This window comes from Enoplosus armatus, chromosome 12 (assembly GCF_043641665.1).
Source record: "Enoplosus armatus isolate fEnoArm2 chromosome 12, fEnoArm2.hap1, whole genome shotgun sequence".
NCBI classification, from domain to species: domain Eukaryota; kingdom Metazoa; phylum Chordata; class Actinopteri; order Centrarchiformes; family Enoplosidae; genus Enoplosus; species Enoplosus armatus.
In genome coordinates this window covers 553,047-578,817 of record NC_092191.1, presented here as the reverse complement: position 1 = coordinate 578,817, position 25,771 = coordinate 553,047, and the positions used below count along the sequence as shown (strand labels likewise).

Genomic DNA, 25,771 nt, shown 5'->3' with positions numbered 1-25,771 from the left:
AATAGAATATGAATATAGTATAGAATATGATGCATGGCTGCAGATGAAACTAGCCAACAGAATATAAAGTAGTTCACATGAGCTCAACCTGAAACATCTACAGCAGTAATACTAATCCAGAAACATCAGTCATGGCGAACTCTTTGTACTAATTTAGTTTTTTTGCACCACAGCAATTACTTTGGGAGGAGCCATTTTGCATTTCTATTAATTACATGTTGCTGGTGATACTTTGCAGGATTTTTACTTGTAATGTAGTCTTTTTACATTGAGTTACTTATACTTTTACTTCAGTAAAGGGTTTGAGTACTTCTTCCACCATCTGGGGGAAAAGTGAGCACTGGTATCGGACCAGTACTCAGATACCCTGAGTTGAGGTAACTGGCATCGGAAGAGGAAAAGTCAGATCGGTGCGTCCCTACTAGTTATGAATTACTTTTTTATGTGAGTTAGATCAGTTGTCCGCTACTTATATATCATGATGTTAATTGATTCCTTCTATTCTCTGGTTCTTTCTTTCGTTATTTATCCCCAAAATGCACCTGATCGAGAGTTTTAAGTTTACGAGGTGCATGTGAAGGCACCATGTGTTAGTTACTTTTTTTTCCAATTTTCATAAACCGGTTTTGTTTTGGTAGTCGTTGCTCCGACCCTCCCCCGGGGCCGTGGACGCAGCACAGTGAGAGCACGTGGTTGTGTTTCGGTCCTCTGATTGGCTGCGGCAGCTCGAGTGCTCAGCGGCTCTCTGCGGATCTCAGTTCAGGCAGAGAGCTCGAGGCACAGCGGGGACTGAGCTCCGTCCTCACCGGCTCTCACTGCTCCATCGCCCGGTCAACTAACGGCCTCCTCCCCACTGACAGGCCCGCACCAGCGGCTCGTCATTCAGTCGGTTTTCCTCCGTTTAACATCTGTTTATTTAACGTTTCCAGTGATGCGAAAGCGGAATAACTCACTGACTGCGGAGCATGACAGCGGGACCACCGGCTCTCTGCTGGACAGCGACCCGGACCTGAAGCAGCGTCCCGGCGGCGGAGCAGCGGGGCCCGCAGCGGGCGGCCGGCAGGGCCCGGGAGAGGAGGGGAGCATGGGGAAACCGTTCAGGAGGTAAGACCAGGACCGGGACAGGTGTGTTAGGACCTGGACTGCCGGTCGGTCTGTCTGTCTATTTGTCTATTTTCCTTTTTCTGTTGAAATAACAGAACAACATGATGAAACATTAGTTTCCTCCTGCAGGTGTCTGATGTGTGTTCAGTTATTCCACTAGATTTATCCAGTTATACTCATGTAAACAATCAAACATTAAACAACTCAAGAATTAAATAAAGTGAATTAAAAAAAGAAAATCATTTAGATATATTTTTAAAAAGCATAAATGATAAACATGAATTACTTAGATAATGGCACAATAAAATGTAATGTTATAATAAAATTTAAAATATAATATTGTCGCACCGTCTGTCAGATTCTGAACCGACTGGTCTGACTGGTTTCACTGACATTGAGGAGCTGCTCAGACTGGAAGCTGCAGGTCCTCTATGACCCCCCTCAGACCGGCACAGGGACACCAGCAGGTCACCTGAGCAGGTGTTTGTGTCAGTGATGGTCTCAGTGTGTAGCTCTGCTGTGTTATCTTCATTACTTTAGTCCTCAACGCTCACTGAGCAAAGGTCCAAGATTTAAACTCTCGTTTAGGAGAAGCTCAGTTTTGGGGACTTGGAGACTTCTTTTAGTCTGAAACTAAGAGGAAAAAGATGCAAATATATAAATAAATGTGTGCTGTGGGGACGCAGCTCCAGAGAGATCTCAGGGAAACAAAAAACAGGTATTAAATGTTGAGAAAAGCATTTTGATGTCTCACGTGCGTTATCTCAGTATAACATGGTGACGTATGTAAACCATGACCATGATTAGTATGTCGTTAGCAGGGACAGAGATCAGGTGACGAGAGACAAACCTGCTGAAGACGAGAATATCTGATTTGAGATATTAAAAGTTTTTTCTTATTATTATTTTGTTCTCATCCTTTGTTGTTGATATCTGGTGACTCTGGAGTCCTTGAAGGCAACACGAGAGGTCAGACCCAGTTTAACCCAGTTTACTGAACTGACTCTGCAGAGACACTTCCTGCTTCAACTTTGGCCCACTTTGCTCTCCGTAGTTCTGCTGAACATGTTACTGAGGTGTCTCTGTTTTGTAAACTGACCCAGATCTGTCCTGTGTCCTCCTGCTGCCGCGTGTCCTGTCAGCTTCACTCTTCTTCTTCTGTCTAATCCTCATTAGCTTAGCATAGCAGCTTACACACCAACAGGAGGTCAACCTGGACGATCAGGTCAACCTGCTGATGGAGGACACTGCAGTGCACTCTGCTCGTCCTGCTCTCTGTTCAACATCAGCAGGGAAATAGAGGCTGAGACGGACGTCCAACACGTCCAACACGTCCATGCTCTCACAGCCGAGTCTAAAATCATCCGGACGTAAGAAATCTGTAAAGAAATCTGAAAAGAAATCGATGTTTGAGGTCCGTCTCTCTCCCCTCACCTGTCTCTCTCTCTTCTCACCTGTCTGTCTCTCCCCTCTTTCACTGAAGTAACATTTTCAATGCACTTTTACTTTTACTGTAACTGAGTATTTATACATTGTGGTATTAGTACTTTTAGCCTATATTCTTCTTAATGTGTCAGTCCGTTTCTCAGTCCTGTCTCACTTCCTGTCTGTGGCTCTCAGCTCACAGCTCATTGGTTCCTACTGAAAACATAAATCGGCTCAGTCATTTCCTCAACAAACAGGAGGAAATCTGAAAACAAACTGATTGAAGAAGAAGAAAGAAGAAGATTCACTGCTGCTTTAATGACAAGGAGATCAACAACACATCGCTGTTAGACGCTGACTCAGACTGACTTCTTCTTTCAGTCTGAAATTTGAAAGAAGTGACGGCCGATAATGTTGTAAGCGAGGTCACTTCCTGTCTCTCTGAAGTTCTCCTCTTTACTTTAACTTCTGAAAACGCAGAGTCACTTCCTGTCACATGACGGATCTAATTTAGGAGTTCACCTCGTTAAAGGAGGTCGGCACTACAGACAGCCAGAAGTACTCTTTAATTAAGTACCACAATAACACAGTGTAAAAATACTCTGTATTAACATCAAAATATACTTAAAGTACCAAAAGTAGAAGTACTCATCATGTAGAATAATATATCTTATATTATTGGATTATAGTTGTTGAGGCATTAATGTGTTCATCACTTTAATGATGCAGCTGCTGATGGTGGAGCTCATGTTAATGACTTTATATTCTAGTTTAATCTGTAATAATACATCATAAATCATTTGTTAATAATATATTGTTTTATTAATCTGAGTCTGTAACGTAACTTTAGTTATCAGACAAATGTAGTGAAGTAAAAAGTACAATATTTCCCTCTGAGATGTGGTGGAGTAGATACTGTAGGTTTAGCAGAGCAGACCTGATCCGTGTCTGCAGACCTCATCACTGATTTTCATGATGAGGTGATGGAAAGAGAAGAAGGTTCCTGTGACTCGGCGTGCTTCAAACAGAGAGCATGTCGGAGCGTCGAGGGGGGAGCAGCGCTGCCGGCTGTAAAGAGTCTTTAAGAGCTCCTTTAAACCCCCTCGGACACCAAAATGTCTAAGCCGACCTGCATGTTGAAGGTTTTTCTTTTCTGTGTGGCAGTTAGAGCGAATCAGCAGCAGCTGAGCTTGTTGCAGGTTTAAATCTCCTCCGTCATGTGGACCAGATCGTTTATTCTGTCGTATTGTTTCAACGTTTCAGATCGAACTTCAGAAAATGATCCAGGTCATCAGTCAGCTGCTTAAACACTAACACCATTCATATCCTGTGCAGTACTGAAGGTACCTGTTTCCACCCCTTTACTTGTCTTGTGACTGACAGGGGTCCAGAGTGTCCTGCAGCCACCCCCACCCCCCCCACCCCCCACCTGGTGTGTTCACCTCTGTGTGACCTTGAGGCTGCAGCAGCGTGACATCAGCTAATAACACTGCAGGCTCTCTGCCAGCTGCTGCTGAACGACCGGCCGGCCAGGAGAGCTGTAGTACCACACACACTCAGTACACTGTGTGTGTGTGTGTGTGTGTGTGTGTGTGTGTGTGGAATTAATCTCCCTGAAGTTCGTCGACGGTGGAAACTGGATTTCTGCTCAGTCAGGATCAGACCTGAAGGACACTTGCAGGAAGGAAGTACATAAGTGTCTAAAGGTCTAAATGTGGATCAGGTCTAACTCTGAGCTGCGTTGTATCGTGGACCAGGACCAGCCTTCCCATCATCAGTTATTGCAGCTTTAAATCATTTTAAAGCAAAAAATAGAAACGTCTGGACAAGACATTTGATGACCTTTCACTTTTTATAGATGAAAGTATTTGTCAAATAATCCTTCTAATCTATTGATGAAAAAACGTCGAGTATTTTTAAACACAATCAATGTGCAAAAAAGTCACATCACACATCTGAGTCCAAAACATGTCATCCAGATCAGAATCATTTATTTTCAGCTGAATGACGACGCACACACACGACCTTTATTTTGAAGCTGCAGGAGTGAAACAGATGAGTGAGGCTCCTTCAGAAGGAGACGCATCAAAGTTTTATGTTTGTGCTGTATTATGTGTCACGGACTCACAACACTGACTTTATTTTATTACATTACAGAAGATCTTGGTCTGTCCCTCTGATGAGAGACGTGGTCCTCTCTGATGTCATGAGAAAGACATTTCAAAGGGAGCGTTCAATAGAGACTTCACTGCATGAATACTTGTGTACTTTTACTTAGGTAGTATTTTGGATGCAGGCCTTTTACTTTAGAGTATTTCTACATTGTAGTATTGGTACTTTTACTTAAGTAAAAGAGGACAGGGTCGAGTGGCATGACGCCTCTTTAAAATGCAGCCATGAAGCATTTGTCATGTTGATAAAGTGACGGAGGAGCTCTGGAGTAAAGACGTGTCGGCGGTGTGAAAGAAGCCTTTTTGTTTGAATGAGTTTGAAGGTCTTGGATGTAGAGGAGTTTCAGACTCTGCAGGACTCTCTGGTTACATGAATAATTAAAGACCTGCTGGATCCTGTGACAGCAGCTCAGCTTACCTTCATTTTAACGTGTTCACACTGCAGCTGAACCTCCAGTTTACTGTCTTCTCTTCTTCTGTGGTAATAATGGAGACCCTCACAGCGCAGAGGAGATAAAACTGTTAGTACATATAAGATGATTATGTAGTAGTTCCTGCCCCGGTCATCACCTGTTGGGGTCCTGACCCCCAGGCTGGGCAGGGGCAGGTTTAAGGACCGGAGGAACAAGGAAGAGCTCCTTTGAGAAGTGAACTGCTGCAGTAATAACGGTTCCGCATGTTTACGTAAGAATACTTCATGTTCAGTACTACTCAGGTGTATATACGTTGTTTCGGCCTCCATTAAGGAGGAATAAAACGTGCTGTTGTGGATCAGAGGGTTTGTCTGCTGAGACTCTCTCGGACCCGTGTCCCGTGAAGTCCTCGCTGTGGTCCAGCAGTGACGTGGATCTCTGGTGTCTCTCCGGTGTCTCTCTGCAGGCTGGGTCTGGTTGGGAAGCTGAAGAGGATGGTGTTGTGGCTGCTGGTCGTCTACATCTCCATTCCCTTCATCATCAAACTCTGTCCGTCCATCCAGGCCAAACTCGTCTTCCTCAACTTCGGTGAGTGTTTGAGCAAAGAAAGAAACCGGAGTTTATAAAGTCCAGCTGAAACCATCAGTCCATTAATCGATTGATTAATTGAGTCATCTTTTGGTGTGAAACCATTTCCTGGTTCCAGCTGTTCAGATGCAGATGTGCTGCTTTCCCTCTGAATGCTGTTAATAACTGTAACGTCTTGTTAATAATGTGGAGCTTTGTGAAGGCGTCACTTTGGGCTCTGAGTCATTGTGACCAAACAATCGATCCATTAATGGAGAAAATAATCAGCTGATTCATCCACAGTGAACTAATAATCATTAGCTGATAGTTCAGAATGAGCTCCACCTCAACTCCAACAGTAACATCCTGCTTCACATTAATGAGGAGGAATAATCCTCTAATGACAGAATCTATAACAGGGGGACAGACACAGGGGGACAGACACAGGGGGACAGACACAGGGGGACAGTCACAGGGGGACAGACACAGGGGGACAGACACAGGGGGACAGACACAGGAGGACAGACACAGGAGGACAGACACAGGGGGACAGACACAGGGGGACAGACACAGGGGGACAGACACAGGAGGACAGTCACAGGGGGACAGTCACAGGGGGACAGACACAGGGGGACAGACACAGGGGGACAGACACAGGAGGACAGTCACAGGAGGACAGTCACAGGGGGACAGACACAGGAGGACAGACACAGGGGGACAGACACAGGAGCTAGAAGACTTTCAGGACAGTTTACTCACAGACTTGTACTGTAGGAACATGTGATGTATTTCTTGGTTGTTGGTTGTGTGGATGTGGTCTTGAACTGGACCTGGACCTGTCTGTTTCTCAGTCAGCTGTCAGCAGGGTCAGGGGTCAGACAGGCTTCAGTTACTGCTGCTCTAAAGACAAGAGAAACCTGAGCTGTCTGAGTGCACAGGAAGTGGGCGGCGACACAGAGTGACTGACAGCTTGTGTAACAGGAATGTGTCAGTCAGCAGTCATGTGACCTCTGACCTCTGCCCCCTCCCCCTCAGTGAGGATGCCCTACTTCATCGACCTGAAGAGACCTCTGGACCAGGGACTCAACCACACACACAACTTCTACCTGGAGCCTGAGACCGGACTCAAGATCGGAGTCTGGTAACACACACACACACACACACACACACACACACACACACACACACACACACACACACACACACACACACACGCATACACGCATACACGCATACACACACACACACACACACACACACACACATACACGCATACACACACACACACAGTCAGCTGACAGTATTAAAGTGTCTGACTCAGGTGCACCATGGGTAGTCAGGTGTTAGGACTCAGGTGCACCATGGGTAGTCGGGTGTCTGACTCAGGTGCACCATGGGTAGTCAGGTGTTAGGACTCAGGTGCACCATGGGTAGTCGGGTGTCTGACTCAGGTGCACCATGGGTAGTCAGGTGTTAGGACTCAGGTGCACCATGGGTAGTCGGGTGTCTGACTCAGGTGCACCATGGGTAGTCAGGTGTTAGGACTCCGGTGCACCATGGGTAGTCAGGTGTTAGGACTCAGGTGCACCATGGGTAGTCAGGTGTTAGGACTCAGGTGCACCATGGGTAGTCAGGTGTTAGGACTCAGGTGCACCATGGGTAGTTGGGTGTCTGACTCAGGTGCACCATGGGTAGTCGGATGTTAGGACTCAGGTGCACCATGGGTAGTTGGGTGTCTGACTCAGGTGCACCTGAGTAGTCAGGTGTTAGGACTCAGGTGCACCATGGGTAGTCAGGTGTTAGGACTCAGGTGCACCATGGGTAGTCGGGTGTCTGACTCAGGTGCACCATGGGTAGTCGGGTGTCTGACTCAGGTGCACCATGGGTAGTCAGGTGTTAGGACTCAGGTGCACCATGGGTAGTCAGGTGTTAGGACTCAGGTGCACCATGGGTAGTCGGGTGACTGACTCAGGTGCACCATGGGTAGTCAGGTGTTTGGACTCAGGTGCACCATGGGTAGTCGGGTGACTGACTCAGGTGCACCATGGGTAGTCGGGTGACTGACTCAGGTGCACCATGGGTAGTCGGGTGTCTGACTCAGGTGCACCCTGGGTAGTCGGGTGTCTGACTCAGGTGCACCATGGGTAGTCGGGTGTTAGGACTCAGGTGCACCATGGGTAGTCGGGTGTCTGACTCAGGTGCACCATGGGTAGTCGGGTGTCTGACTCAGGTGCACCATGGGTAGTCGGGTGTCTGACTCAGGTGCACCATGGGTAGTCGGGTGTCTGACTCAGGTGTGTCCTTGTGTTTCAGGCACACAGTTCCTGCTCAGATGTGGAGAGAAGCTCAGGGGAAACAAGGCGACTGGTACGACTCCACGATTAGCTCCACCCACCCTGCCATCCTCTATCTCCATGGAAACGCAGGGACCAGGTGACCCACACACACACCTGTCAGTCCCTCTGTGTGCAGGTGGTGTTGGTGTGAATGTGTTTGACCTGTTTGATAAACGTGTTGTCTCTCTGCAGAGGAGGAGACCACAGAGTCCAGCTGTACAAGGTGAGTACAGCCAGGGGTGGAACGTCAAGTACATTCACTCAAGCTGAGCTACTTGTACTTTTCTGCTACTTTCTACTTCTACTGCACTACATCTCAGAGGGAAATATAGTACTTTGTACTGCACTACATTTATCTGACAGCTGTAGTTACTTTACAGATTCAGATTAATAATACAGAATATTATCAACAAATAAATGATGTTGTAATGTTATAGATTAAAGTAAGATACTACCAGAGGTGGAGGAAGTACTCAGATCTTTTACTTCAGTAAGTAGTAATACTACAGTGTAGAAATACTCATGTTAATGATGTCTGTCTGTCTGTCTGCCTGCCTGCCTGCCTGTCTGCCTTCCTTCAGGTCCTCAGTTCATTAGGCTACCATGTAGTCACGTTTGATTACAGAGGTGAGAAATGCTTCATTCACATATTTAACTAGCAAAGCTGCCGCCTTTAATACTGTCAGCTGACTGTGTGTGTGTGTGTGTGTGTGTGTGTGTGTGTGTGTGTGTGTGTGTGTGTGTTCAGGCTGGGGGGATTCAGACGGCTCTCCATCAGAGGGGGGTATGACATCAGATGCTCTCTTCATCTACGATTGGCTGAAACATCGGCTGGACAACAAAACGCCACTTTACATCTGGGGACACTCTTTGGGGACAGGGTAACACACACACACACACACACACACACTCACACATAAACACACACACTTACTTCAGTATAGTCAAGTTATAATTAAATCTGCTTGTTTTGTTTTTCAGAGTTGCCACCAACCTGGTCAGACGGCTGTGTGACAGAGGTGCGACACACACACACACACGCACACGCACACACACACACATCATTATTAATGATAAATGAATGTATCAGCTGACATCAATATTGTTACTGGCCTGAAAAATTCATAACTCCCCCGACTTCATACGTTGCTGAATCAGTAGAGTTGCCTTTTAATTTGAAATTTCAGTTGAAATAGTTTCAAATCAAATCCTTCGGAGGTGATCGCTCTGTGTGGGCTTGACTTTGAGGATATGGAGATATACGGAGCTGTAGACCAGTGGTTCCCAAAGCTTTTTAGACCCCAGCCCAGCCTGCAATATATATACAGTGGTGGCCAAAATTATTAGAAAATAGACCTTTTTTTGCCTCCAAAACATGATTTCATTTGATAATGTTCATGAAACATGCAGATGGTTGCTCTGAGCACAACAAATATCAGATGAAGTGAGTCCTACTGTTTTTATCCACTTCTAACTTTAATATTTGGTCTGTCCACCTTCTGCAGCCATTACAGCAGCACATCTCTCTGGCATAGCGTCAGTATATTTCCTGAGAACTTCAACACTAATGTTATCCCATGCCTTCTGCAACTCAAGCCAAAGGCTTTCCTTTGAATGTACAACAGATCTGTCCACTTTATTTTCCAACTCGCCCCAAATTTGCTCGATGGGGTTGAGGTCCGGACTTTGAGGGGGCCAGTCCATCATTTTCAATGTTCCAGCAGATTCCTTCTGTATAGTTAGAAGAATGTTTAGGGTCATTGTCCTCTCGGAAAGTAAATCCAGGCCCAATAAGACGACTCCCAGATGGGACTCCGTGCCTCACCAGAATGTTGTGGTATACTTTCTTATCCATGATGCCATTAATTAAGTCACCTGTTCCTGAGGCTGAAATGACCCCCCACACCATAATACTACCCCCTCTGTGTTAACTGTTGGCAAGAACATACACTCTTCGCTTGTTGCCAAACTGTTTCTCTTTCAGTAAGTCCTTCTTCTCCCAGTTTCCGACGCACAGTTCTTGAAGACACTGTTGCACCATTAGTCATTGTGGTGTTGATCTGGTCACGCAGTTCTCGTGAGGTCTTTCTTCGGTCCATAAGACTGAGAATTTTGAGATGCTTCACTTGTCTGTCTGAAAGTGTCTTTTTTCTACCTCTCCCCTTTTGGTTCTGGTGTGAATTGGTGGCATCATGGCGGTCTGAAGTGTACTTTACAGTGCTTGGACTGCATCTCAAGTCCTTGGCTATGCGGCGGTAACTCCAGCCAGCATCAAAAAGGGCCTTTATTCTTAACCCGTTGGTGGTGTGGCCTCAGTGACAAAACCCTGATGTTACCAATCACTTAATGAGCAGGATCAGCCTTGTACATTCAAAAGAATCCCACAGCTGTGTCCTAAGACTCTTGCATCACCATCAATTTAACCACGATCACACCTGACAATGATTACACAAGTAATTTGGCTTCTTCTGTGCAGGAACATGATTGTGTGACATTGACAGTGAAATAGGCCTAGCTTGTTTTTTGTAAGGAAAATGACCTAAATCTCCTTATGATGGCTCTATTCTATGGTTTATAGAGCATAATGATGACTTTGTAGATATTTCATTCGTTTTACGGGTATTTTAATGGCCAATTCAACAAAAACAACTGACACCTCTTAAATATGCCAAGTGTATATACGTATATATATGTATATACATATATATGCATATATAAATATATGTTTATACATATATAAGCATATATGTATACATATATGTATATATGTACACAGACGCTTTAATAAGTATACAGTAGGTCCGTTCTTCATCACTCAGAATGAAGGTGCTCTGCAGATTTATGCTAAACATGCTACATGTATTATGTATTATACAATTCTATGTAAGAAAACAAGAACATTAAACATGTTGCAGGTATTTAATGGACATGTGATGCTGCTGAGATGTGTCAGTCCTGTCAGACTGTGATGAGGGCTGAGATGTGTTAGTCCTGTCAGACTGTGATGAGGGCTGAGATGTGTTAGTCCTGTCAGACAGAGTTGAGGTAAAAACATGGTGTTACTGTATTTTTATTTATGATTTTATTTTCAGGAACTCCTCCTGACGCTCTGATCTTAGAGTCTCCATTCACCAACATCAGAGAGGAGGCCAAGAGCCACCCCTTCTCCATGGTAACGCGCACACACACACACGCACACACACACACACACACACACACACACACACACACACACACGCACACACACACACACACACACAGCAGGTGTTAATACTTGTGTGTGTGTGTTTCAGGTGTACAGATACTTGCCCGGATTTGATTGGTTCTTCCTGGACGCCATCACAGCCAACAACATCCGCTTCGCCAGCGATGAGAAGTATGTCACCTTCAGCTTCCTTCCTGTTTACAGCGTCAGTGACCTCTGACCTCTCTGAACTTTCTTAATGACCCACTTCTCAAGATCTCAGGACCTTTTGAACTTTTTAACTCAGGAATCATTTTAGATGCTCAAGAACTTTTTGCAGAAATTCACAAACTTCGAGAACTTTCTTGAAATCCTCAGAAATCTCTCTGAAAGTCTTCTGTAGGAACTCTTTCTAGACCTGGAACAAGTTCCGATGCTCAGACACATGAAAACATTACAGAACATCCTTCTTGGAACTTTTTATGAATTGAGGAACTTTTTAGTAACTCAAGAACTATCAAGTTTTGTTGATAGTTAGGAACTTTTTCAGAAACACGGAAAGTTTTTTGTGTACACAGGAACCGTTTTAGGGTTTCAGGACCTTCTCTAGTAACTCTGGAACGTTTCTCTGAAACCTTTTAGGAACGTCAGCCTGATCAGAGGACTGTTCACATCTTTATTACAGCTGCTGACCTCTGACCCTGCAGGCTGTTTGCCTACTAGACACTTACTATAACTAGAGATCACAGCAAAGATGCAAATGTAAAAGGCTAAATTTAGCATCTAGTGGCTGTTAGAGGAACTGCAGCTGCAACTTCATATAAAACTGTCCAGTTTGTTCTTCCCCCCGTTGATTTATGGTAATGCACAACACAGCGGTAATGAAATGATGTCCCTGAATGTACCGTTTGACTCTGTATTTGTCTGTATTCAGTGTGAATTATATCTCCTGTCCGGTGTTGATCCTCCACGCTGAGGACGACGGCGTGGTTCCTTTCCATCTGGGCAAGAAGGTAAGAAACCGCTCTACAGGTCGAATTTAGAGTTTCACAGAACCACACATACATAACCAAGACATCTTTATAGAGTAATTGAACACATAAAAATGTTGTTTAACTCCTCCTGCAGCTGTACAACATGGCCTCCCAGTCAAAGAGCCTCAGCGGCCACAAGGTCCAGTTTGTTCCTTTCCCCTCCTCTCTGGCCTACAAGCACAAGTTCATCTACAGGAGCCCAGAGCTGCCAAACATCCTCAGGTACCAGCAAAACAACCACCACCATAGAAAACCGTCATCTTAAATGCAAAACAATACAAAATGAAGACTCCAACGAACAACAGTCCAACTTTCTGTCGACAGTATTTCTACATCAGTGGAATTAATATTGACTTCCAGCTGCGAGTATTTGGTTAAATCCACTGGACGTTAATGTGACAAAAAATAGTTTAAATATAAATGAAATGGACAGTTTAAGGTTGACTTCAATGGAAATTCAAGTAGAACCAAAGAGGGAGAACCTTACCGCAAGTCAATGGGTCAGATTTTACAGGAAGAAATGTTTGTAGTTCTACAATATTTAACATCAGCTTTCTAGTACTAAAGTCTTCTATTGTATATAGTGTTGCATATCGTATGCCCACTGAAAGGACTGCTGGAACAGTTTCAGTGGAAGAGTTGCTCAACGTAGAACTTGACACAAAAGATTAATGTGGATTTATTTCGCTACAAGTAACGTAATTTCACATTTCTAAATGTTGGTGAGGCCAAGCCATTAGTCTGGTTTTTGTTAGTTTGGCCCTCCTGAAGGCGACACTAACATTTCTCTCGGTGTTTGTTGTTGCAGTGATTTCCTCGGCACAGCTCACCAACAGATGGACGATTCAGCATGAAAACGCACACACACACACACACACACACACACTCTCTTAATGTACAACACACAAACGTTACGGTTTGTTTGCTTATCGGACAACACATTCTCGCATGAACTGAACACGAAACGCATCATTCCTCTCACAGCGCGCAGGGTTGCCACAGTGACTGTTGCCGTGGATTCGGCCAGATTGCTGCGGAGAGTATCGACTATAGAGCGGCGAGGAAGACGACGATCAAAGCAAACTGGAGAACGAACAGAGAGACGCGAAGTGAAAAAAATCTCCAGTTTTATCTTTTTAATATATTTGATCATCACACTGAGTTTGATTCTTTACGATCTGTGTGAATTAATTTGTTTGTTTCTGTTGTCGGTTTCACTCTTTTGGGTCCACCTCATCATGTCGGACTCTTCTGTCTGGAGATTTCAGGACCCGGTCTGTTTTTAAAAAATGTCTTTTCAGTTTGAAGGCCTGTTATGACTTGAATTATGAATTAAATATTTCTTGTTTTATGTAATTTGTTTTGGTTTCTGGGTGGTTTTGGTGACTTTCGCCCCCATTTGACCGGAAAAGCACAAACAGTCCAAGTCTAAACAAGTATATAAATACAATTTAACACGTTACAAGTGCGACACAAGTTTACTTTCAACAACACGGATGCTGTAGATACAGTACCTAATAAACTGACGTTCATGTAAACAGTGATTCTGAATGGACTACATTACCCATAAGACACCTGTGGTGTCACACTGAGGTCCATGTCCATGTTGCGGAAAATTTGCACTTAATATTTAAGTGCCTAAAAAACAATTATGAGCGCTAACCATCAGCCAAAGTCGTCGTTCACTTAATGAATCCCCAAATTTAATGGACAGCAATAACACCATAGTGCTGAATTAATTGGCAGTATTTTTAACCCTCACGTGACCAGCTGTTGCTCGTTTCATGATGACATGAATGGTCTTGAGTCATGAATGTGAATTTCTCCATGACAGTTGAAGGTTCACTCCATTTGAAGTTATAGTAAGTAGAACTAAAGAAATGGAGGACCATACTGCAAGTCAATGGGTCAGATTCTACTGGAGGCCTAAAAGGCAAACTTTGTTCCACTGTAAGGCATCAGAGTGAATATGACTATTATAACTTCACAGCTTAACTGAAAGTCAAGAGCAAGCTTTTTTGTAAGTCAAGGGAACAAAGATGACAGTTGAAAGTCAAAAACCAAGAGTCAAGAACCAGCTCCTAACCTTCACTAAATTCCATTTTCTTCTTTCTTGAAGTTGATGGAATTTCTGAGTTTTACCGTTCAGATCAAATGTAACAATGAAACTGCAAGTCAACGGCAAACACATTTAGTTCTACAGGATTTTAAATCAATGGGATAGATCAATGGAAAAATGAGAATTGGCTGTAAGATAGTGTTAAGTAATGGGATTTTTGAGTTTCACTTTTCAGTGTAAGTAAATGGAGCAGAGTTTATTACTAAAGGTTAACAGTGCAGTTTTAGGTTCACTAATTCATTTCTAGTGGCTCCACTGTTAGCATCCCAACTCAGGAGCTCTAAACATTTGAAAAGAATTCCACTTCATGTGAACAAGGCACCTAAATATGCGGTCTGGCTCCTCAATTACCAGACTCGACTGGCGGTTCGTTGGGCGGTGGGATCTTCACATCGGAGGGTTCGACTCCCCAGATCTCGCGGGCGTACTGGGAGATGGTCCGGTCGCTGGAGAACTTTCCAGAGGCGGCGATGTTGCGGATCACCATCTTGGTCCACTCTTTGGGGTTCTAAAGGGAAACAGGAAACAGGAAACACAAGAGGTTGTTGTAATTATTTCATGTTCGGTGTTGGTGACTGACATGAAACTCTCCTGTTGAATCATCAGAACGAAACATGAACAACTGTGTTAGAAAATATCTTCTTCTTTGATAAGAAGTCGAAGCTACAAGGAGCTGAAGGAGAGAAGTCAACTACGACTCCCAGGGTGCATTTCACTAACAAACAGCCAATCGCAGAGCTTCACATTGTGTTCTGAAGTTCAATATTACAGTTTGTAGAAACCTGATCAGACATCCAGCAGTTTAAATCAGTTCACTCTCTGATTCTGGATCAGTTTGAGATTAATTCAGTTACCATGGCGACGTGTTTAAACTCTGACTGGCTTCTTGTCCATAGCAACCACCGCTGAGGCTCATGGGTATTGTAGTATTTCGAGTCAAATTGTAAACTCTCGGAGTCGACCTTAATTAAATTAATATTTGAGGAATGGAACCAAATATGGTGAAATATCAACATACAAACATTAATAAATAATATGAAATTATAAAATATGAATTTGGAGACTTTACCTCTGAGAAATGATAGTAGTTAGTAAGTTAGTATAGTAATTCTAAGTAGCAAGTGAACGCCACGTTCAGATGGACGTCGCTCTCTCGGTGTTTGATATCCGTCTAAACGTCTCACTCTCAGAAACAGAGAGTGAACTTCAGAGGCCTGAGCAGGAAACATCTTGTTACCTTGTACAGCTCACCGACTCTCTCCTGACATCTGACGTACGCTTCGAAATCAGCAAACACCTTAAACCTGCAGGAGAAGCCGAGAGAACGAGACAGAAAGGAGAGTTTTTACACAGAAATGTCCATGAAAACATGAAACATTGATACTTTTCGATGTAAAATATAAATATAGTGTTTGAACTATCTTGACGTAACAATCCAAAACTAAAAGGGACGCTTGTTTGCAGTTGTTGGAAGGTGCATTTTTTTTTTTATTTGGAGCTAACAGTTTTCCCCCTGCAGCCAGTCTTCGTGTGTCCAGGAAGTGGTTAGCTTAGCTTAGCACAGACATGAAGCTGATATCCATTTGACACACTTGACAGAGAAGAGAGCGAGTTGTGGCTGGACGGCTTCATTAGGAAAGAAAATACTCATTTTTGCTTTAATTTAATTCTGTATAACTTCATTTGAATTAATATTAAAAAGGTTCAAACTAATTAACTTGCTCATTTCAAATATCTAATAATCATTTATTAAAATTTGCTGGATCTGAGGTCAATTTCATGTCTGTCCCTTTAAATGTAATCTGACAATAAATCAACAGATTCAAGACTGGTGGTTTACCTGTCGCGGTTCATTAGCATGCTGATCAGGTCTTTGAAGAGCTCGGGCTGTGTGGGACTGAAGAAGCCGGCCTGGATCTGATCCACAGCCAGTTTCAGCTCCGGCAGACGCTCGTAGAACTCTGTGGCGTTGTAGCTGCAGGTGATGCAGCAAAGGTAAACAGGAAGTGATGTCATTCACTGCAGCTGGTTCAGAGCAGAAGTCTCAACAACTGACCAAATCCTTCTGGTGACCTCTGACCTTTCCTCTAGCGCCACCATCAGGTAATGAGCGCAAAGGTGCATTCAAGGACACTCTGACATCTGAGAGTCGGCTGCTGAACATGCATCAGTGTAGAGAAGCATCCGGAACATCTCTAATGTTCAATTAAACCTTATACACTGACAATAAACTGGTGTTATCTTCTAATGTGTAATTATGAATCGGTAAATTATTATTATTTCTTATTTATTTGTTTCCCGACACTTTTATTTAAGTTCTTGTTCTGTATTTTTTATACTTTAAAAACTGTTTAAATTGATTATTTAAAAAACATCTACATGGGCTTCGGGAAACTGTGATGGGCGTTTTCACACGTTATAGACTAAACGATGAATCAGTGAACTGAAAAGTAATTTGCAGATCGACAGGGAGGAAGTTCCGGAGTCTGGAGACGGAAGAACCAAATTATATCAAAGTGTCCTTGAATGCATCGCCACATGACATCAGTTCAGCTCCAGTGACCTGGATCTTTGTGAAGACAGGAAGTGATGTAAGCATCCTCACCCCTTCCTGTCCATCTCCTCCACGTCCGTCACCCTCATGCCGAAGATGAAGAGGTTTTCCTCGCCGGCCTCCTCGGCCATCTCCACCGTGGCTCCGTCCATGGTGCCGATGGTCAGAGCTCCGTTCAACATGAACTTCATGTTTCCTGTTCCAGAGGCTTCGGTTCCTGCGGTGGAAATCTGCTCCGACAGGTCTGCAGCCGGGATCACTGGACAGGAAGCAGCAGACGGACACGTGTTTTTAATTATGAAGCTGACTGTAATGTGGTTCCCTAGGAGACTGGAGCAGTGACTGCTGGGTAATTGTCACCACACAGTGACCCACCCCTCTCAGCCAGAGACACCCTGTAGTTTTCCAGGAAGATCACTTTCAGTTTGTCGCCCACCGCCGGGTCGTTATTGATCACCTGACCCACCGAGGTGATCAGTTTGATGATCATCTTCGCCATGTGGTAACCAGGAGCCGCCTGCAGGGGAGGAGTTAGTGGATTCACTACCACGCATGTGACAGTCACATGAACTTTCTATATTTCTATATTTCTGTTGATGAGAGAGAGCTCACACCTTCCCTCCGATCATCACCGTCCTGGGAACAAACGCTCTGTTGGGCTCCAGTTTGATTCCTGAACACATCAATCACAATGATTCATTGAATGCTGAACAAACTGCATTTCACAGATCCACCAGCAGGTGGCAGCACAGTCACATCATCTAAAAACATTCACATATTCACTGAAGAAACGGGAGAAAACGCTTTGACACGATTACGTTCAACACTCAGTTATCATCCAGGTTTGTGATTCAAGGATCAGTCTTTTTAGAGTTGTTGTTAAATTCATTTTTACCTGTTTCAAATGAAAAAGTTTTAACTTAAAAACTATAGAAATGTTCTAAATGAACAGTCACAGTTATACTGAATACATACAGTTTGTACTGAATACTACTATTGTACTATATGTGTTTTAACTATAAGAGATATTTTCTCCGTCTTCTTCTGTGGTTTTCCTGCCTCAGCCTCATCACACCGGGCGTCGCTGCCTCGCTGCAGAGCACAGCGGCAGCCCGTCGGTCTTACGGTTGTAGAGCGTGACGGCGTGCAGACAGTTGAGCAGCTGCCTCTTGTACTCGTGGATCCGCTTCACCTGCACGTCAAAGATGGAGTCCGGGTTCACCTTCACCTGGTTCTGCTGCTGCAGGAAGGAGGCGAACTTCAGCTTGCTCTCCTGTTAGAGACAGAGACAATCAGAGGGACGGACGGACTGAGGGACGGACTGGGGGACAGACTGAAGGACAGACTGAAGGACGGACTGAAGGACGGACTGAAGGACGGACTAAGGGACGGACTAAGGGACGGACTGAGGGACGGACTGGTCAGGGATGTCTGTTTGTACCTGTTTCACTTTGGCCACGTCTCTGATGAAAGCTTCATCGTCGACAAACTGGAGGATTTTCTTCAGCTGGTGCAGATCAGTGAGGAAGTCTTCTCCGATCCTCTGCAGGAAGAACAGCTGATCAACACCGAGAGGAAACATGGCCGCGGCTGTTCCTGACTGCAGCGGACTTCTTTCAGTTATCTGACAAAGCAAACGCTCAAACAGACCTGAAGACAGATCAGCTGATGAGCCAACATGGAGTCTTTAATAACTTCATGTTCTCACCTGAAGCTACAACGTGTTAAACCTTGAGTCCTGTGCAGGTGTGTCTCAGGTGTGTTTGTACCTCAGCGATGATGTCAGCCAGGCCGGGGTTACACAGCAGCAGCCAGCGGCGAGGAGTGATGCCGTTGGTTTTATTCTGAAACTTCTCTGGATCCACTTCATGGAAGTCTTTAAACCTGCAGAGACAACAACCCGAAGTGATCTCAGATTCTGTCAACATTCAGATCAAAAACTAAAGGAAAGACTTCCTGTTCAGGATTTAAGACTTCCTGTTCAGGATTTAAGACTTCCTGTCGTTTCTAAACCATCAGTTACATCACTGATCCTGAGTCAGTCTGTGCTCGGATTGGTTGTTTCCTGCACTCACACGGTGTTCTTGACGATGTCCGAGTGAATCCGAGCGACTCCGTTGACGGCGTGAGATCCGACCACACACAGGTGAGCCATGTTGATCCTCTTCGGCTCGCCCTCCTCGATCAGAGACATCCGACGCAGACGATCCGTGTCGCCGGGGAACATGGCCGCCATCCTCTGACAAAGACAGTAAAAACACTTCCTGTCTTTATTCACACACACACACACACACACACACACCAAGGACGACTGTGACTCACAGCCTCTGTGTGATCGACAGGAGAGGAGAAAATTAAATAAGGTCAGCAGGATCATGGAGGTCAGCAGGATCCTGCATCCACAAGTCTTATATCAAGGGGTGTGTGTGTGTGTGTGTGTGTGTGTGTGTGTGTGTGTGTGTGTTGTATATCTCAGTAGAAGTTATAGAAACTGGATTTATGTCAAGCAGATTTCAGTAGAACTCTGTTTAATGTCGTCCAGAAGTCAAACAGTGACAGTCTCATCTGTCAAGGCGAGTCCAGCAGAGTCCAGCAGAGTCCAGCAGAGTCTTACCTCCAGGTGTCTGTGGTTGATGTCGTAGATGATCAGCAGGTGTCGAGGCAGCAGCTGCTCGAACATGAAGACCGGCCAGCGCTCCAACGCCTCGGGCAGCACCGTGTGGTTGGTGTACGCACAGGTACGACAGGTGATGTCCCATGCCTGGACAGACAGACAGACAGACAGACAGACAGACAGACAGACAGACACACACACACACACACACACACACTCAGAGACAATCCATGAACACTGTCAAACTCCATGAGCTGATGAAGATCATGTTGTATGATGGAAAGCTCCAGAGCAGCTACTAAACAGAGCAGAGACTGATTGGGTCTCTGTACTAATGTGATAAAGACTTCGGTCTAGACCTAAACCTAACCCCAGGTACTGAACTGCACTTTGTATTTTTCAGTAGAAGAAGAAGAGTCCTAAGTTCAGTAGAGGTCAGTACATCCACCTTTACGGTGAAGATGAAGAGGTCAAACTCTGCTGTACTTCCTGTACAGATTGTAAATTGTACTTTATAATTATATTTTTATATTTTAATTATGTTTCGGTGTCTTTAGAAATCAGTGAGTCTGCAGTCAGACCTTGTCCCAGTCCAGCTTCTCAATGTCCACCAGGATCCTCATCAGTTCAGGGATGGCCAGAGCCGGGTGGGTGTCGTTCAGCTGGATCGCCACCTGACAGGACAGGAAGCACCACAGAAGAAGAAACATTTCATACAGTCTCACTGCCTTCAACATGAGAGGAAGAACATGGCTGCTGGTGTTTGGAGACGAGGAGCAACAACTCTGACTCTTCATCCTTCAGTTCATCACAAACATCTGGAGACACAAGGTTCATCGCAGACATCTGGAGACACGAGGTTCATCACAAACATCTGGAGACACAAGGTTCATCGCAGACATCTGGAGACACGAGGTTCATCGCAAACATCTGGAGACACGAGGTTCATCGCAGACATCTGGAGACACGAGGTTCATCACAGACATCTGGAGACACGAGGTTCATCACAGACATCTGGAGACACGAGGTTCATCACAAACATCTGGAGACACAAGGTTCATCACAAACATCTGGAGACACGAGGTTCATCACAGACATCTGGAGATACGAGGTTCATCACTGACATCTGGAGATACGAGGTTCATCACAGACATCTGGAGATATGAGGTTCATCACAAACATCTGGAGATACGAGGTTCATCACAGACATCTGGAGATACGAGGTTCATCACAAACATCTGGAGACACGAGGTTCATCACAGACATCTGGAGATACGAGGTTCATCACAGACATCTGGAGATACGAGGTTCATCACTGACATCTGGAGATACGAGGTTCATCACTGACATCTGGAGATACGAGGTTCATCACAGACATCTGGAGATACGAGGTTCATCACAGACATCTGGAGATACGAGGTTTTCCCTGGACAGGAAGTCAGTAGTAACAGATGTGGTGCAGTACAGTGCAGTAAAAGTACAATTTCTCCCTCTGAGTCGTGGAAGTAGAAAGTTGCATGAAATAGAAATTTAAAAAAAGTAAAGTACAAGTACCTCGACCTCACAGTACTTGAGTAAAAGTACTTGTACCTGTAGCACAGGTCGGCCTCGGTCTCCCGGTGTTTTCTCACCTTATCAGGGAACGTGTCGAAGGATGTCCTCACTGGGTCTCTGCAGCCGAACTTGGAGGATTTGAACCTGCGGATGATGTCCTGCAGCGTCGCCGCGACCACGAAGTACTCCTGCTTCAGACGCAGCTCCTTCCCCTCAAAAAACTACACACCAACACGTTTTACTATACGTTGATCGAGTATTTATCAGCAGCAGCAGGAGAAGATGTTTGTGCGACCTTTGAGTTTATATTACTACTATTAATACCACAGTGTACACAAGTACTCTGTTACAAGTACACGTTACAAGTCCTGCAAGCAAAAGTACAAAAATTATTAGCATCAAAATATACTTAAAGTAGCTAACGTGAAAGTATTGTTACGGAAAATAATATTTATTCTATTGTTGATTATTATTATTATATTAATTATTATTGTTCATCACGTTAATGTTGCAGAAAAAGGAATTACTCAAGTAAAAGTACCTCAAAACTACTACTTAAGTATTTAAGTACAATACTTAAATCTGTTAGACTGGTTGATATATTCTGTTATATATTATACTACACTGTATATTATGTTATACTATATATTACTACATTTTCACCTATCATTCTTGTATCCCACACTATATTAAGTAAATGTGTTTTACTACATTATTTATCACATTTATACATGAATACACACCAAGTATCAGTACTTAATCACAGTACATATACTGTGGTGAACGCTGTTCACATCCGTGACTCACGTTGTCGTTGGGGTACAGGACTCTGGAGATGTTTTCTGCCAGGTTCCTGTCCAGAACTGCTTCAATATAATCTCCAACATTAACTGTGAGGCAGAAACACACAGTCAGACCTGCTGGATAACTGGTTACCATGGTGATCTATCCCAGTTACCATGGTGATATAACGGGTTTAAAAGGGGAACCAGAGGAGTTCAACCCAAAGACAGCTGCATGATAGAAACACCATCTGAGTTTGTTGTTGTAGTTTCTCACAGCTGCCACTAGGAGTCACTACACAGCTGATCACTGACCTGTTGATTATCATTATTATTATTATTATTATTATTATTATTATGATGAAGAATCATACGCACAGTTCTGTAGGCTGAAGTCGTTCGGAGCTTTAGCCGACCACAGTCTCATCGTGTTCACTGTGTTGTTATGGTAACCAGGGACAGGAGTGTCATAGGGCATCGCCAGCACCACCTGCGTGGGCACACACACACACACACACACACACACACACACACACACACACAGAAGTATTCACAACCTTTACCAAAGTAAAAATACTCCATAAATACTCGTGGAAGTATTTTACTGATTTCAGACGAAGCTTAAGGAGGATGTTCAGCACAACCTGGCAACCCAACAGTCCTTATTAATGTCTTATAACTAACCTTTAAAGCACTAAAAACTATTTATTAACCATGATTAAAGCCATTATTATATATTTATATACATTAAGAACATTTGCCTTATTACAAAGTCTTCAATAGCATTTTCAATCTGAACTACTTGATATATCAAAGCGGCAACAATTATTTCAATCATCAATTAATTGATCCATTAAATCTATAACATCAACAACTCCTCATTATTTGCATTTGATCGACCGACTATCAAAGAAGACAATTATTGTTTTTATATCAGGTCAGCTGGTGTTATTGATGATTGATTATCTGACCTGCGTGTCGACCCACTTCACTCCGCTCTCTGTTTTCTCCAGTCGGCCGTAGAAGTGAACCGGCAGCATGTACTCGGGTCTCGCCTTCTCCCAGGGGTTCCCGTACCTCAGCCAATCATCTGCCTCCTCCACCTGAGGGGGGCGGAGTAACACGTCAGCCAATCACACACCCCCTGTGTGTGTGTGTGTGTGTGTGTGTACCTGCCATCCGCTGCTGATCTTCTGGTTGAAGATGCCGAACTCGTATCGAATACCGTAACCATACGCTGCCAGGCCGAGCGTCGCCATGGAGTCCAGGAAACACGCTGCCCCAGAGACAAAGACGGGACGGACAGAGAGGACACTCATAGAAAGTGAGGACATTCAAGAAAAGTCTTCACTTCTTCAAAGGGCTGTTAGTTATCAGTGTGCATCACAGTAAAAGTACTCATAAATACTCTGTTACAGGTGGAGGTCACGAGTAGAGAAATACTAAATGTGAGCATGTACCTGCCAGTCTTCCCAGTCCTCCGTTCCCCAGACCAGCGTCCTCCTCGATCTCCTCCAACTCCTCCATGTCCAAACCCAACTATATATATACACACACACACACACACACACACACACACACACACACACACACACACACACACACACACACACACACACACACACAGATGTTATCAGTGCGTTTCGTGCCGACTTCCTGGTTGTGGTGAAACGATGAGGAAGCCGACTCTACGTTCAGATCTGAGGGTCCGGCTGGAGTAGAAAGCCCGGTCTCAGGTGTGTCGTTACCTGGTAGATGGCCTCGTCGCAGGCGTTCTGCAGGCCGAGGTTGATCATGGTGTTCTGCAGCGTTCTGCCCATGTAGAACTCCAGAGACAGATAGTAAACCCTCTGAGGACAAAGACACAGGACACAAGAACTCAAAGCTGTCAGAGATGGAAAGTCATCAATAACGCAGCTGATTACAAATCAATGGGGACGGATCTGTCTGTCCAACGACATCACTTCTTTAGTAGTGAAACCAGGACTCTGTTTGACTCCATTTCTTGTGGAAATAAATACAATTTTAATGTTTTACTACTTTCCACATGTAAATCAGAACTTTTACTGACTCAAATCTAGACTTTATAATGTCCCTCATATTTTGCTGGATAAACAGATCAGAATCAGAATACTTTATTGATCCACGGGGGGAAATTACACAGTTCAGGTGCTCCCATTCAAGAGTAGGAAGTAGCATCAATTTAGAAATAAGAGAATGTACAAAAATAAGATATAAAAAATAAGAAATATACACATTTACAATATTTAAGTGAAAAATATATACAATAACAATGTCTATGTATATATATATATATGTATATGTATATGTATGTATTGCACTGACGTTTAAAGAATACACACATATTGCACAGTGAGTGGGAGAAAGTGGCGGTTGATAGGTGACTTTTGTCTCCACAAACAGAAGCTGAAGAGCAGGAAGTTGTTTTGTTAAAATCTGATCAGGAAACAGAATGTGGACATTCAGGACCCGACTGTCAAAAAAAACATTTCCTCCTCTCAGCTTTAACACTGATCTTAATGTTGTATTTCATCTTCAGCTCAGCCTCCTGTGGTTCAGTTTAAGGTTCAGACATCATCTGTAACATCTGTGCGTATTGTGCAGCCGTGTCAGCGGTCAATCCGTCTCATTCCTGGAGGTTTAAATGAACTTTTGGAGCCACAAAGACTGGACAAACCCACTGATGTGTAAACATAATTTGGTCCCTCAGTGTTCTTTAAATGTGTCTGAATTGGAACATTTCAATTATTCTTAAAATGCATCTCTATACAGATTCAACAAGAACCCAAATAATCATGAACTGAACGACAGTGATTCAGCAAATACCAAACTTAGAGCTCTTTTCATATATCATGTAATTTGGCAGATAATTAAGGAGATATTAAAACTGTAAAAATAATTGAATGGTGTGTGGTCCACTCACTCCCTATTCAAGACCAAATACTTAATCTTGCATGGAGAAAGTCAAGCCAGACTCAATTAAAAAAAAAAATTCAAATTGATTTAAGCCTTAAGATATATTAAACTGGGCCACGAGAAGGTCCTGGAGAAAATCACGCCAAACTTCAATTAAAAATATGACGATTTAATGCTGCTTTAGTGATTAGCAAATGCATGCAGCTGAAAAACACTTAAGACATGTATTAAACCTCCTCTGCTAATATCGGCATATGAATAATACACCAACCATGACTATATTTTGACAAAATCGTGAGTTTAATAACTGCTCTGTACCTCTGTCTACTTCCCACTCCAGGGGTTTTCGACTGTAAGAAAGAAAGTTTTCAAACTTTATTTCTTCTTAAATTAAGAAACGTTCGGAGATTAAATGCATGCCGAATTTAGTTCTGGTATCTAATGATCCAGAGGGGAAACGGGTCGTGTTTTCATCGCTTTTACATTTGCAGATAATTCGAGAAATTTGAAAACGAGACATTTTTTTCAGTGGAGTTCAGCATATTTTCTCCCCGTCGGAAACCATGCTGTGGCTGCGGGCTTCTGCTGCTCCTACCTTGGGGTCCTTTTCGTAGTAGTACTGCTGGGTGCGTATCCAGCGGCCCACCAGGTGGTCCCGGACGGTGTGGGCCAGGGCGAAGTAGTAATCCCGGGGAGTCGCTACGTTCCGGTCCTTCACCAGAGTGAAGTGAAGGTGTCGGTTAAAACTCCGCTTGATCTCCACAACGTCCCCGAGCCCGGCGATGCCCCGGACACTGATCTGCTTCCGCTTCTCCTGGTCGGTCAGCGGCGCCGCCATGTTTCCACAAACGCAGCCGGGATGAGGAGGACAGACAGCGGACTGCCTGGTGAAGATGATCCTGCAGAGAGTGAAGAACACCTGGCAGGTGGAGCAGGAAAGAAACGCGCAGCCCCGCCCACTCTGAAAACTTTGACTG

The 25,771-nt window shown here is 44.1% G+C and overlaps 3 protein-coding genes across 5 annotated transcripts in view; 1 reads left to right on the top strand and 2 right to left on the bottom strand.

The window, feature by feature from the left end:
• The window catches only part of gins1 (GINS complex subunit 1 (Psf1 homolog)), a 5,442-nt gene extending 4,386 nt beyond the window's left edge, over positions 1-1,056 (bottom strand). The window contains exon 1 of the mRNA XM_070915767.1: positions 954-1,056. The gene's annotated coding sequence lies outside the window, so the exon portion shown is untranslated. The remainder of the gene's footprint in view (positions 1-953) is intronic.
• The window catches only part of abhd12 (abhydrolase domain containing 12, lysophospholipase), a 14,199-nt gene extending 444 nt beyond the window's left edge, over positions 1-13,755 (top strand). Inside the window, exons 2-14 of the mRNA XM_070915764.1 lie at positions 930-1,104; positions 5,580-5,701; positions 6,716-6,821; positions 7,994-8,113; positions 8,209-8,239; positions 8,598-8,643; positions 8,765-8,897; positions 8,998-9,035; positions 11,109-11,188; positions 11,310-11,392; positions 12,135-12,213; positions 12,329-12,456; positions 13,043-13,755. Of these exons, the coding sequence (XP_070771865.1) occupies positions 932-1,104; positions 5,580-5,701; positions 6,716-6,821; positions 7,994-8,113; positions 8,209-8,239; positions 8,598-8,643; positions 8,765-8,897; positions 8,998-9,035; positions 11,109-11,188; positions 11,310-11,392; positions 12,135-12,213; positions 12,329-12,456; positions 13,043-13,088 (1,185 nt within the window). The 5' untranslated portion in view covers positions 930-931 and the 3' untranslated portion in view covers positions 13,089-13,755. The remainder of the gene's footprint in view (positions 1-929; positions 1,105-5,579; positions 5,702-6,715; positions 6,822-7,993; positions 8,114-8,208; positions 8,240-8,597; positions 8,644-8,764; positions 8,898-8,997; positions 9,036-11,108; positions 11,189-11,309; positions 11,393-12,134; positions 12,214-12,328; positions 12,457-13,042) is intronic.
• On the bottom strand, positions 13,356-25,771 carry pygb (phosphorylase, glycogen; brain). 3 transcript variants are annotated; one of them, XM_070915761.1, is made up of 21 exons: positions 25,390-25,771; positions 23,606-23,707; positions 23,318-23,396; positions 23,030-23,133; positions 22,829-22,960; positions 22,236-22,347; positions 21,883-21,965; positions 21,153-21,296; positions 20,103-20,195; positions 19,522-19,668; positions 18,983-19,146; positions 18,677-18,791; positions 18,349-18,450; positions 18,033-18,180; positions 17,522-17,580; positions 17,283-17,424; positions 16,959-17,166; positions 16,194-16,328; positions 15,591-15,657; positions 14,676-14,861; positions 13,356-14,402 (listed from the first exon to the last, which is right to left on the bottom strand). In XM_070915761.1, exons 1-20 carry the CDS (start codon positions 25,630-25,632, stop codon positions 14,697-14,699), a joined length of 2,544 nt encoding a protein of 847 aa, XP_070771862.1. In that variant the 5' UTR covers positions 25,633-25,771; the 3' UTR covers positions 13,356-14,402; positions 14,676-14,696. The 3 variants fall into 3 exon arrangements, with proteins under 3 accessions (XP_070771862.1, XP_070771864.1, XP_070771861.1); XM_070915763.1 differs by having other exon boundaries at positions 13,356-13,510; XM_070915760.1 differs by having other exon boundaries at positions 13,356-13,510; positions 14,705-14,861.

Coding starts and splice junctions, on each gene's coding strand:
- pygb (XM_070915760.1), bottom strand. CDS start 25,632: ATGGCGGCGCCGCTGACCGACCAGGAGAAGCGGAAGCAGATCAGTGTC. Junction 21,966..22,235: donor CGACTTCAGCCTACAGAACT/GTGCGTATGATT, acceptor TCTGCCTCACAG/TTAATGTTGGAGATTATATT. Junction 18,181..18,348: donor ACGTGGCCAAAGTGAAACAG/GTACAAACAGAC, acceptor TGTCTCTAACAG/GAGAGCAAGCTGAAGTTCGC.